Genomic DNA, 14,544 nt, shown 5'->3' on the forward strand with positions numbered 1-14,544 from the left:
ATCCGGCTCCCTGCTCAGCAGAGAGTCTGCTTCTCGCTCTGCCTCTGCCCCCCCGCCACCTGCTCATGTTCTTTCTCTCAAATAAATAAATAAAATCTTAAAAAAAAAAATGGTTGCTTATAAGTAATGTTTCAAAGAAGGGGAAATGGCTCTGAGGCATATTATGTTTAAAAAAGCAGGACGCAGAACTGCATGATAGCATGATTTCAACTATGTAAAACTGCATCAAATAAACAGTAAAGCAGTATGCCAAAGTGGAATGCTCATTAAGTGAGTGAACAATTTCTGTTTTCTTCTTTATATGTTATTATAATCTCTACGATGCACACGTTTCTTTTAATTTCAGGGGAATTAATGAAGATAATTGTTACAAAGGTGAGTTTTGTTTTGTATTTTAGGGGTAACTGAGTTCCTGAATGGTTGAGTTCAGGCTATTACACTACGGCATGTATGGAAAAGGATCTCCAGGCATGTCTCTAGCTGCTACGGTGCCCTCCTGGTGTGTGAGGGGAAGGTTCCAAGTTAGACCAGAGGAAGCCCTAGTAAGGAGGAAGGCACGCTGCTGGCCCTAGGCCGTGACACAGTGGCCACAACACAGTGGGGAGAAGTGACTGCCCACCATTCCCAGGAGCAATCCCATTATGCCTTAAATTACTGTTTATTTGTTTTATTGTAAACCTCAGCCACAACAAGGACTTTCAGCACCTGAGGTTATCAAACGTTATGCAGATTATTAACCCCACACAACTCTCTCCATGCAGTAAGTGGATTCAAATTCCACCTCTCCCGACCTCCATACCCTGCCACTCACTAGGCCTTAAGGAATAGACCACTGGTCACGTCCCAACACGCTCAAGTTCTTCTCCGAATAGCCCGATTATTCTCCTATTGCTGCTGTGACAAATCACCACGAACTCGGTGGCTTAAAACAACACACAAATTTATTACCTCACAATCATGGAGGTCAGACGTCCAAAATGGGCTTCACCAGGCTAAGCTAATGCTGCCGGCAGGGCAGTTTCTATTTCCCTGCCCTTCTAGAGGCCTCTTGTGTTCCCTGTTTCCGGGCCCCTACCTCCACCTTCAAAGCCAGTGGCTTCTTCAGTCCCTCTGGCTCCACCACCACCAGCACGTTGTCTTCTCTAACCTCTCTGCCTCCTTCTTAGAGGTGCCTTGGTGATGGGATTTGGCCCACCCAGAAGACCCAGAATAGTCTCCCTATCTCAAGTAGCTTACTGTAATCACATCTGCGAAGGCCCTCCACCATGTAAGGCAACATATTCCTACGATTCTACTTACCAGACCACTCCACCCTAGCTGCTTCTTGCTAAAACCAGTTACTTACCTCCTGGGCACCCTTTCCCCTCACTGGTGAAAACTGTAGCACTGAGGCACTCTTTTCTCCCCTTCACAGTATCTGTCATCATGCAAGAAGCACATGGAAAATCCATCCATCGTGCCGCTCTCTCAGTTCTTTATCATTTCTAAAGAACTTTTCCTCTAACCCAACTTGGTCACCTCCTTCCATCACTAAACTCTAGTGACCTTGACAAAGTCTTAAGTGTCCTGCTATATTCCTGGCTCACCTGCTCAGTTATCAAGGTCACCGCATTGGACAATGAGAGCTGTGTCACAGGCAGTCCTGCCGATGCACCCCCAAACAAGAACTGGCTTCCATCAAGACCTCCGATCCACTGACCACCAGAAAACACCTTGACTGGTCATTCCTCTGTCCATGTCCTACCCCAGCCTCTACCCAGTTTAGATTCCGTGGCCCATCACTACAGTCATGATCTTCCAAGTACCCCTAACTCCCTTGTCCCCTGTCCCTCTATCACAGAGACCTGGAAAACCCAATATCTATTACACCCAATGCTCTGCCCTTGCTTCACTCACACACGAATGGCTGAACATGGTTCGTGAATGTCACAAAAGCAAGCTCACTCAGTCTCACCTGAAATGCCATCTTTTCAATAATGAATCCTACAATTATTTGCAGCCGTAACTTCAGAAATGTAGACTCCTATATGCAACAAGCACACCAGGTCTTGGTGTCTAAATTCTATCTTCCACCAAAAGGAAACCAGGGCTTCTTGAATGAATAGTTGATTCCAGCATAAACACCAGATGAGCCTGGAAAATATATTTGTTCCAGGAAGTAAGGAAGTACTCAGAATGAATGGGGCATGTCGAAAAGTCACAGGACCCTGCTTGCAGGGGCTCACATGGGCTGAAGCTTGGGCAGTTTGTGCATCAAAATAAATAATGGTGGTAACAGATACAAATAAACACCTAAGTAAATGGGAGAGAAGGAAAGTTCTTCCTTACAGCAGATTGCCTGTTAATAAATGTGGAAGGAATGATGGAGTTAAGAAAATCACCATCTGGCAAGCCCCATAGCAGCAGCTGAAGCTGGGGTCATCAGCGGATGCTCATGTTGGTGGGCGGATTTGATGGGGGACAGAATACTGGTGCTGGCTTGGGGTATCTCCTCTCAAACACTTACCAGTCACAAAGGGAGAACTGGTGACCGGGTGATCGTAGCTAACACTGCCAGTGTGGAGTAGGTCAACATCACGTGCCTCCTGATGAGAAGTGCTAAGAATACTACTGATTCTGTGCTATTTCTGCTGAAATTCCAGCCTGAGTCTAGATATGAGGGCACACTGGACAGACTCAAGTTGAGGAACATGCTGGAGAGGAAACAGTCTGAATCGTCAGCACTGTGAAGACAGGGAGAAGACTGACACGAGAGGCAGCACGTGGACCCTGGAGTAGAAAGCAGGCAGACGTGTTGGGATGGAAACTGAAACGTGAACAGAATCTGTGGATAGGACACACCGTGTTATATTAACACTCATTTCTGACTCAGATGTTTCTCTTGTGGTTATGAAGGAGAGTATTCTTGTTTTTGTGTGTTTTGGTTTTTTGTTTTTTAGTAGACAAGCTCACAACCCTTCTCTACTAAAAATCCTCTACCTTAAGGACCAATCCTCCACTTAGAATAAGATTCAAACCCTTTACTGTGCCTTTTAGGCCCTTGGTTTGCCCCTGCTGCATCTCCAACTTCACCTTCTTCCACTTGACTACCATCCAGCCCCCCGACCTTCCTGTTACCCTGCAGACACTCCATGCTAGTTCTGCTGCAGGGCCTCTCCACCTGCTGCTCTCTTCTCCCTTCCCCACAATGCCCTTCCCTGTATCACATCAATCAGCTCCCTGCTCGAATGGCACCTCTCCCAAGAGGCCTTCCCTCACCGCACCCCGTGTCTTCAGCTCTGTCTTTGCACACTATCTGTAGCTCTATAATGTGTTGTATTTACTTGCTTATTGTCTGCCTCCCACACCTGAATGTAATTCTTACAGGAGCATCGTATTCCCATCACTTATGTGGCTAACACATTGTGGGCATTTAATAAATATTTGCTATATTGACACATCAACAGAAATATATATATAACAAACTTCTGTGAAAGAGAAATATAATCATCTAAAGATGTACATTCAGGGGCGCCTGGGTGGCTCAGTTGGTTATGCATCTGCCTTCGGTTCAGGTCATGATCCCAGGGTCCTGGGATAGAGCCCTGCATCGGGCTCCCTGCTCCGCAGTAAGACTGCTTTTCCCTCTCCCTCTGTGATCTCTCTTGCTCTCACTCTCTCTCAAATAAATAAATAAAACCTTTTAAAAAAATGAAGACAAAGATTCTCTATAAATGGCAAAATAACAGAGTTAGTGACCACTAGCAACATCAAGACTGGACCACCAGACCGGAGGTGAGATGTTAAGAGAATTTATGTAATTATAGAATACTAACACTGAAGATGGATTTATAGCAATTTGACAACCTGCCATGTGAACATTAAGAAAGGTAAGCAGAGAAGTCTCAAAAATAAAGATTTTCAGAGCTGCCCAAATGACAAATATCTTCATAATACTATAAAGCTAAATCTGGAAGACAAATGTGGGATTCAAAAATGCACACTCCAATGGTTTGTACATGCATCAAGAATGAAAATCAAGCAAATAAAAGACCATCCATGGCTCTGTGCGGCTGTGAAAAAAAGAAAAAGAAACAGAACCAGTACACAAATGAGACAGATTGATGGCATGAAGGAAAACCTGACAAAAATAAATGGGACTGCAGGAAACAATCATGATGGTGAAAAAGAGAAATGAAAGCAACCATTTCATCCAGCATTCCCGAGCAAAGTGATGGAGGAAAGTATAGCAACTAAAAATAAAAATTCCACCAAATAACTACCTGCAGACAATGAAAAAAATCCTAATATATACGGAATACATATACTCACGTTACTGAATATGGGGAAAATACAGGGTATAAAAAAGAGGCTGATAAAATCTCAATCTAAAAACAATCATTATTAAATGGAAGTTACATCAAATCATAGGGGAAAACAGTGACTTTAACATTTTTCTCCAATAGATGAAAAATATTGCCAGTTTATAGTGAAATAGGTATCGTAACAAAAGTCTGTGATAAGTCCTACAATGTAAAATTGGATGATAAAAATAACAAATTCAATAAAGGCTGAATTATTTGAGAGCAGGGATATATTATTGTCTCATTAATCTCTATCCCAACCCCATTTTAAGTCCTTGGTAGAATTTAAATTCTATTTAAGTGAACAAAATTACATAGGAAAAAATTATTACATTAAATGTGATAATTTTTTTATTGTCCAGAGAATAGGGAGTAGGGAACTCCGGGGAGAAGAAGTCATCCACAAAGCAACAGAGACAGGAAATAACAGGGCATGTAGGGGAAGCCACTGCAAGACCAACTCTACATATGGCTTCCATGTTGACACTACCTGTTCCAGAAGCCATCCCTTTATCAGACATGTGACTTTAAGAGAAAAGAGAGGTGACAACGATTAATCCTGGCCCTATTCAAGAATAGAGGTCTCTGCAATCAGAAGGATATTGTACATACAGCAGTTACAAAAGCATATTCCAGGTTGCTGGTGCCGGGGACTCTACTGAGTTAAGTCTACTCCCTTAGCAACCAGCCACACTTACTACTGTACTTAGGGAGTGAATGCACGATGCCATCAACCTCTCAGAAGATAAGAAAAGGAAGACATGGGGTCTAAACAAACTTAGAGTGAAGAGTTTTTTTCTTGAGTGCAAATGAACAAGCTGCCCAATACAAATTCACTAGAGGAAAGAAGGGCAGAGGCAGAAGAAAGTGACCTGATGTGCCCAGAACCCACTCCTGGCGGCTTGAATCCATGGGGAGACACCCACCCTATGTTACAAGAGTAATCTGCTCTCTGTTATGTGTGAACTCCATTTCTGCTCCCAGGCAGCTGACTGTATATGGAGAAAGACACACAATCATACTGACTGGGCTCCCTTTAAATTCATGATCACAAACCTCAAACGGGACCTCCCACTGCCTGGCAATCCCACTGTCTGCTCTGTCTCCTCTCCCACACCCCTAGATGAAAATTATACATCCCTTTCCTCAGACCTCCTCATTTTCAGCTTCCTCCTGTTTCTCTGTGAAAATAAATGCAATCAGAAGAGCCCCTGCATAAGCATTCACCACCGCTCCCCAACTGCCTGTCTCCGTACCCGTGTATTCTGCCCTCTCTCCTGTGACTATAACCTGGCCGTGCTCCCATCCAAGGCCCAAACATGCATTTATACACTAGATCAAAAACATAATTCTGGCAATTCTACGCTCTCTCTCCCTATGGTTGACTTCTCCCCCTCCACTGGATTTTTCCTCCTGGGCCTACAAACACTCTCCCATTAAAATTTTCAAAGCCTCTCTTGAAAGCCTGTCACTCCCTCCTCCAACTACTGCTACTTTTCTCAACTCCCCTTTACAACAAACTGCACCTTGGAGATCTCCAATTTCTTCTTCCTGCTGCCTCTTGAACCCACTCCAGTTAGGTTTCCATCAAGATCACTTCATAAAAACAATTCTTCGAAGGTTACCAGTAAGGCTGAACCTAATATTCGAGTGTCAGTGTCCCCTCACTGGACTCAGCAGCAGTTCGCACAGCTGACCTCCTTTCTTCTCTGGCTCCCAGGACACCAGCCTCCGAGTTCTCCCACTACTCTGCTTGCTCCGTCCAGTCTCCTTGCTTTTTTGATTGGGATAGGCTGGGGATGGGTAGGTAGTAAGGAGGGCACGTATTGCATGGAGCGCTGGGTGTTATACGCAAGTAATGAATCATGGAACACTACATCAAAAACTAAGGGTGTACTGCATGGTGACTAACATAACATAATAAAAATTGTTATTAAAAAAACCACCACCAACAACAAAAGACCTCTTCTCCGGTCTATCTTCACGTACTACGTGACCGCACCCGTTCCCGTGGCTTTTAAGCCTCCTGTTATTTGATGATCCCCATTCTCATCCCTAAGCCGGACCTCTCCAGAGCATAACTCAGACTTGTACATCCAACTGCCTATCTGATGACTCTACCTGGATGTCTAAGAGACGTCTCACAACGAACATGTCACTCTTTGACCTTAGTTCCTTGGTTTCCCCATTTCAGTGGACAGAGACACAATTTCTCAGGTCAAAAATGCTAAGGTCATCCTTGGCTCTGTTTTTTTTTTTTTCTTTTACAGACACATCTGTATGTGGGCATGTGTATATGAGCACACACAACACACTCCATGTCTCCTGTGTCAGCAGATCCTGTTGGCAAAACCTTTAAAACAAATCCAAACATCCCCTCCCACCATTTCCACTGCTACCATCTGGTCCAAGGATCTCAGTATCTTTCTTGTGGATCATTTAAATTACCTGATTGATCTTCCCGTTTCCATCCTTGTCCTCGCACACCATTCTCAACACGGCGGTCACAGTAACTGTTAAAATGTAAGTAGGATCTTGTGATTTTTCCTCTACTCAAAGTTCAACAATGGTTTGCCAACTTAATCCAAATAATCTTTAGCCAAGGTCTTTAAAATGCTCTGGAAGGCCCTACACGTTGTGGTACCCTGACCTCATCCCTCGTATCTCGGAGCTATGGTTTTTGCTGTTCCTTCTTTCTGGAAAGGCCTTCCCTCACATCTCCACTTAGTTCACTCCCTTCCTTCCTGCAGGTCTTTGCTCAAATGTCATCTTCTCAGGCAACACTTACTGAATGGATCGATCAGTGTTGTCAACACAGCTGATGTGTTGACCATATGGACTCAGGTCAGGCACTGCAGGATTTCAATCCCTGGGATGGAATCACGGGCTGGAGAGGAGAATCCAGTCTCAGAGGAGGCAGATTTGTACGGATATCAAGTTGTCAGCTGACAGCGGGGTCTAGGCCCAGTCACAGCAAAATTTTGGCCATGAAAGTGAGTAGAAAACCAAATACACAACCGTGAGACTGCTTGGTGATGACAACGTTAGAACAAAGAGACTTAAATTATCTGTTAGAATATAGATGAAATTAATCATCCAGTTACACTGCAGAGCTGCTGCTCAAAAACGTGACCTAGCACCGGCGCCAGTCTGCACGCGTCGGAACAGAAATTAAGAATAACACTTAGAAACTTTGTGGCAATTTGACTTTGCTGCGACACGTCAGTGCATCTGGTCAGAGTGTATATCAGTTTGGGTTCCATGTGGTGTGAGCCTCATACTAATCGTGTGCTGAAACACCATTAATCAGTCTGCAATGGACCAGAACTTTTAAAAGAGAAAAAAACCAGGGGTGCCTGGCTGGCTCAGTTGGTAGAGCGTGCAACCTTTGACTTCAGGGTCGTGAGTTCAAGCCCCACACTAAGCACAGAGCTTACTTCAAAAAAAGTAAAGATAAGGGGCGCCTGGGTGGCGCAGTCGTTAAGCGTCTGCCTTCCGCTCAGGGCGTGATCCCAGCGCTCTGGGATCGAGCCCCACATCAGGCTCTTCCGCTAGGAGCCTACTTTTCCCTCTTCCACTCCCCCTGCTTGTGTTCCCTCTCTCACCGGCTGTCTCTGTCAAATAAATACATAAAATCTTTAAAAAAAAAAAAAAAGTAAAGATAAAACAGGAAAAACAATCCTTCATCACAGATAGTTTGAGAAGCACTGCTCTAAGGTATGCTTTTCAGTAGCCAAAATACAAGCATCTTCCTGATAATATTTCTTCCTTTAAATATATTTAAAAAATTAATGTTTGCTTTTCATCATTTTTTTTTATTAAGTCAAACGTCTATTCAATTCTCTTTTGACAACATATACCCATAACAGATTGCAATTTGGAAACTTTAAGGGCTTTTTGGTTGTTCTTTCTGTTGTTGTTGTTTTTTTAACTGACACTGATAGGTTACATGTTTCAGAAAGCTTTCTGATAACAAAGGGTTTCCGTTATAAGTTTATATCTTTTTTCCTAAACCCCCTCAGTCCTCCATCTTTCCCCTATGACAGTTCCATCACATTACACTCTAATTACTGGTTCAATCATCTGCCTTCTCTATTGGACTGTTCTATCTGTAAGGGCAGGCACCATATCTGAATTACAAAACAGCTTTATCCCCATACCTAAAATAATACCTGGCTCCTATTAGTTGTTCAATAAATACCTACTGAACAAGTGAATAAATAAATTAATCTTGTATAGATAAGCGAACCACAGGTGACAGAAAATTTGGAGGCCATCAACTGGTAAAAGGGAGAAGGACATGTTTCCTAAGGAGGGGGATACAGACAATGGTATAATTCTCAGCTGTGCAAGTGAATGAGCCGTATTCCAGAAACTCACAAGCCTATCATCAGACAAACCTAGTGCAACGGAAGTGGACTTTTGCAACGAGATGCAAAAAAGTAAAAGAAAATATTAGAAATGCAGTAATTTATAACAACAGCAAGCACAGTATTAAAAAAAAAGTTTCCTTTATACTAGAATGCTATCCCCACATTATACCTGAACATTTATTAGGCACCTGCTAAAGCAAAGAACATGATGAGAGGGGGGAAAGGGTGGGGAGGCAAAGACCTTATCCTCACTGGAGCAGAACTAACTCCTGTCTGAAGGAAAGGTTTAATTTTGCTTTGCTTTTATCTTCAAGCTTGATGAAAAGAAAACAAAGTTTTCACATTGCTGCAAATCAAAAGTCTGACTAGTTAACAACTGGCACAGTTTACTTAATATTTGATAATTCTGATTTCTGACACTTAACAAGTTGTCCCTCCTGTTCTGGGAGGCAAGGCGCCCCATGCCTGCCCGTTCTGCACTCGCTCGGGAGCGTTACACCCATTGCGGTGTCGTAAATGCTGTCAGATCCGCATAGTGCCAGGGATAAACATAGTGAAAGGTCAAAAAAGATTCTCTCCAGGCCTCTTACACATCTTAGATAACCTCAAAAGATTAGTGGCTGTTCATCAGACAGACAAGATTAGAAAAAGGGCCACTTGCATACACTAATCCAATACTTAGCGATAACTTACTGTGTGCTGAGTCCCTACTGCTGAGTACTCTGGACTGGCAGGAAGCTACCTTGGAAATCTCTGCCCGAGGCCTCTGTGTCTCCTCCCCCACTAGGTTAGAAGCCCTGTGACAGCACAGACTACGTCCTCCAGGACCCAGTGCTTGGCGCACTTCACTGCATATAGAAACACAGAAACTGTTAACTAGGAAGAAAATACGCGGTTTCATTTATGATTTACAAATGCTTCTGGAGTATTTACTGGCACGTTAAAATTACAGCATTCGGGTCAACTGCATATGCTGTTTTTCAGATTTCACATCTTCAAGTTTTCTCAAAACTATACAAATATTGTCATTTCTAGTTCAAATGTGATACCGTAAAATTTTTCCCTTTACTTCATCCTGATCTACATTACCTGTCTCATGATACAAATGTTAAAGGTATACCAATTTACCACTTTGTATTAAATTACAAATTTGCCTTGAAGGGTGCTTTTATAAAACTATTACCCAAGTTCTGTAAGGTATAATTAAATAAGTCAAACTAGCCCTTAAGGACCTCTTACTTTGAAATGAAATTTTAGAGCCAAAGAGTGCCTGTAACCTTTAGTGAAGTCACGTCTAAAATTCTTGTCTGAATTTAACAAACTAATCGGATCTCCTTAAAAAAAGCTATTTACACTTTCTAATGTAAAAACTCATGAATCTCGACATCCGCAAAATAGGATTAAAAAAAGTATTTTAAAACAAGACTGTGTTTTACAAAGGGTGCTGTGAGCCATCAAGCTGGGACCCCAGACATCAGTGATCTAGGGTGGGTTGCCCCAGGTTGTCAACTGGCCCTCAGGCCTCTGGCAGTTTAGAAGACTATCAGAAAGCAGCAGCCTTCAAAGGTCAGCCCAGGTGATTCCCCCCCCCCCCCACCAACATCATCAATCACTGATTTAATAAGCATCTCATGGCTCCTTCTGTGACCCTAAACCCCATAATGAGCACTGGGGCGGCAAGATGCTCAAGTTCTGGCATCCAAGGAACTCCAAAGTACTTATCGTATGCCTCACAGATAAGTTATCTCCTTAAAAACTAGTAAATATATACATATATTTATTTAGCAGGAAGATTATTCAGCTTAGTTGAAGCTGTGCCGTCTGAAGTTTCACTCATCTCTAAGAATACCTGCAGGGAGAGGGCACTGGATCAGAGTTAAAGCCCAGAATTTTGCTTCTACTTATGACACTGACATGCTGAATGATCTTGATAAAATAACTTCAGATTTCTGAATTTCAGCTCTTCATATTCAAATAGAAAAAGCAATTCTTTCTACCCTGAATGTGTTCTGAAGACGGCTATTGGAAAAGTATGTGAAGCATTACAAATCTGACACCGGAGAAAAGTTCATCACTCTTACTGACATCACAGCCTTAACAAAAAGAGAGAGAGAGAGAGAGAGAGAGAGAGAGAGAGAGAGAGAGAGAGATTTACTGCATACAAACCAAAAGCACCACCAAAATGAAGGAATTAATGAAGTCCCCTCTGCTTTAAAATCATAAACTCTCACGACATTCGTATTTAAGATGACCAAAGTAAGAAGGTGCTTGATGATGACGGTCCAGATTGGGTAGCCCATGCCCTGATGACAGCAGCACCTGACTGACCATCTGTCCTAACTCCACTTTCCCCACCTTCAGTCCCTCCTGCATATTGCTGCAACACTCATTTTCACACTAGTTTCCTCACGTTACTTTCTCACTCCATAAGGAAGTGGTCTCCCATTTTGTAAATTGCCCCTAAATTCCATTGCATAACTGTCCAGCCCTTCTACAATGTGCATATATTTACTTCCTGATACTTCTTAATTAAGTCAGTGTAGCCCCTTCGCTGCCACACAAACACCATGCCCAGTTCTACGTTGTATTTGTTCAGGTGATCAAGTTCTTCCCACCTTCTATTAACGCCTCAATCTTTACACTATCAAAACCCAAAACAGCCTGAAAGGACTCGTTCCAGTGCTTCCTTCTGTATAAAGCCTTATTTTCCATCTCTACCAGCTTTACTTTTCTTTAAAAATCCTAAAATACCAACATAAGTGTTTATCATAAATTCTCTACAAGTTTTTACCAGCTCCTGTGTCGGGACTGATTCTCTTAATTTCTGGGTGCCCGTTACACATAACACAATGGTTAATATACAGAAGGAACAGGTTTATAAGAGAACAAACAGGCTCACTGTGTTAAAAAGAGCAGCACCCAAAAGACAGTCGCGCCCTAACCCCTGAAACCTATGAATATATTACTTTACGAGCCAAAAAGGACTTTGTGGAATAATGGGGAGATTACCCTGGATTATATGGGTGAGCCTAATTTAATCTTAAAGCAGAGAGATGGAGTGGAAGGGAAGTAGAAGATTCCCTTGAATGGGACTCAAGCTGCTGTTTGTGGAGAGACCACATGGGAAACATGAAATGGAATGTGGGCGGCCTCTAGGAGCAGAGATAAGCCCCCACTGAAAGCCAGCAAGGAAATGGCTTTAGCCCTACAACCTCAAGGAACTGAAGTCAGACAGTGTGAATGAGCTTGGAAGCACATTCATCTTCCAAGCTTCCAAAAAAGGACCTAGCCCTGCTTGCACCTTGATTTGGGCCTTGTGAGACTGGAAGCAGAGCAAGTAGTGGAGACATGTTGTACCTAGACGTCTGATCTACAGAACTGTGAAATACAGATAAGTGGTGTTTGAGCTGCTGTATTTGTGCTAATTTATTACGGTAGCAACAAGAAACTAACCTGCTAACAACTGGGGCAGCACAAGGTCAAATAAGAAAGTACACAGGTCAAAAGGCAATTTCAGACATGCTATCCAAACATAAATGGTAAATTGGTTAAACAATCAACAGGCCCACTTGAACAGGGATAACAGGAAAGAACATCCTTAATGTTTCAGTTTTTATTAAGGAAACCATGGAGCAATTCTCACAGCCAAACTGAATTTTAAACTAAGCAGGTCAAATATATCAGAACTATAGCATATGCTAGGCTATTTGCTTCAGCTGCTTTTGAAATAAGGCGAGAAACTCACACTAAAATTTTCAAATTCAGGCAAAACTTCCCCTCATGATCCAATCAGTTTTCTTAGACAGGGTTAGGGGTACAGTCTGTACCACAATACAAGGCAAAGTTAAATAACATACAGAAAGACTGTATGCATAGCTATGTTATTATTAATACTATACTAATGCAGGGGCGGTTGGGCGGCTCAGTCAGTTAAGTCATGATCTCAGGGTCCTGGGATTGAGCCCCACATCGGGCTCCCTGCTCAGCCAGGACTCTGCTTCTCCTTCTCCCTCTGCCCCTCCCCCTCACTCATGGGCGCTCATGCTCTCTAATAAATAAAATCTTTAAAAAAAATAATAAATAATACTCTCTCTAAAAAAATACTGTACTAACACAATAACCATCCGACTGCTATCTAAACAGCACAGGATGTTCTTAACTCCCGATAAACTATACACAGATAAATCAGTGGAACCAGACAGCATTTATCCAGGTGTTCTACAGGAACACAGAAGGAAACCATGAATTTGTTGGTCAAAATCCCGAAGCCATGTCATTCACAAGATCACTGTGCTAAAAGACAGGTGGGACATAAATGTAACACCCACAAGGAGGGCTCCAGAAAAGATTCCGATAACTTGATACCTACTATCTTTACTTACCTAACTAGCACAATGACAAAAACATGATTAGAAGTAAAACTTTTCATCTAATTAAAGTAATTTTAAATAACTTTTTTCCCAAACCCAGAATCACATGCTCAATGGAAAAAAAAAAGTTTGGAAAACAGAAAGACACACACACACACACATATAAATAAAATCACCAATAATCCCAGCATCCAGGGTACTAATCAATACACTATTCTGTTAGGTGTTTTCCTTATTCATACAGTGTTCCTTTCCATACATGTGCATTAATGCCCCTTTTATTAACACAGTATTACACTTTTTTTCAGGTTTAGCATTATGGAAGGTATCTTCTACAACTTGACATTTTAATCTCATCACAAAATTATATGATTCTCCTAATTAATGGTAACTTCTATTTGTGGAAATATAAGTATTTTTTAAATTTAATATTTAAATTAATATTTAATATTTAATTAAATTTAATTTTATTTAATTTAATAAATTTAATTTATTTAAATTTAATATTTTTTAAATATTTTATTTATTTTTTATGTACATCTCTGGATATAACAGAGCCAAAATAAAATTCTGGCTTCACTACTCACTAGCTTTGTGATACCACATAAGTTACCTAGCCCCACTGGCCCCCCCAAAAAAAGGAACAACATAGTACTATCCCCACAGGGTATGGTGAGTTAGATAAATTAAAATACGTAAAACACTTACAACAGTGCCCAAAATATGGCATGCAACAGAGAGATGTTGGCTATGATTGGTATTATTTCCTACAATAAATTCCAAGACATGTAATTATTGCATAAAAGGCTCACACTTTTAAGAATTTCTAACATGTACTACTGATATTTTTTCCAGAAAAGAAAGTACAAAATAAGTTATTAACCCAGAAGAAATGTATTTTCCATTTAACTTAGCATCTTAAGTACTATTCCACTTACTTTGCCCTATTTCTTGGCCTCTGGATTGAGACCTTCTGTAAGACAGGAAGAAGCCTTTCCCTCTTCAGAACATTAGCAAATTTTTAAACTCTTTCCACAGGCACTCACATTCTTATCTCCTACCTTCCTACCTAATCCTTCCCTCTTGCTGTATGTTCTGGAGAATCAACAATTTTATTCTCCTAAAATACGAGAAAAAGCCCGTATTTTTCTGCCTCGTATCAATATTGGGTATGAACTGAGCCTATCTTCTAGGCAAAAACAATACTATAAGTATCAACACAAATATCATATCTTATAAAACACTCTGAAAGATAAATGATGTTTTGACAAAAAATGGCCTAAAACTATAACTTAATTTGGTTCTTTAAACACCCTGGTAGGCTTTTCCACCAAAAAGAGAAAGGGCACAAAAAAGGAACCAACAAACAAAATACAAAATGAATTACCTTTAGACTAAGAAAAAACATTTAGACCCTGGCTCAAGGTAGAATAATAACAGGGAGTTTGTTTTCTGGAA

General features: G+C 41.5%; 1 protein-coding gene across 4 annotated transcripts in view; it reads right to left on the reverse strand.

The window, feature by feature from the left end:
• The window catches only part of SDK1 (sidekick cell adhesion molecule 1), an 876,890-nt gene that overhangs the window by 613,381 nt on the left and 248,965 nt on the right, over positions 1-14,544 (reverse strand). The window contains exon 2 of one of the 4 annotated variants that reach the window (XM_057314982.1): positions 6,792-6,856. The exons of the other annotated variants lie outside the window; for them this stretch is intronic. Within the exon in view, the coding sequence (XP_057170965.1) occupies positions 6,792-6,856 (65 nt within the window). The remainder of the gene's footprint in view (positions 1-6,791; positions 6,857-14,544) is intronic. 4 annotated transcript variants of the gene reach the window in all.

The sequence above is a fragment of the Ursus arctos genome, unplaced genomic scaffold, assembly GCF_023065955.2.
Source record: "Ursus arctos isolate Adak ecotype North America unplaced genomic scaffold, UrsArc2.0 scaffold_2, whole genome shotgun sequence".
Lineage (NCBI taxonomy): Eukaryota > Metazoa > Chordata > Mammalia > Carnivora > Ursidae > Ursus > Ursus arctos.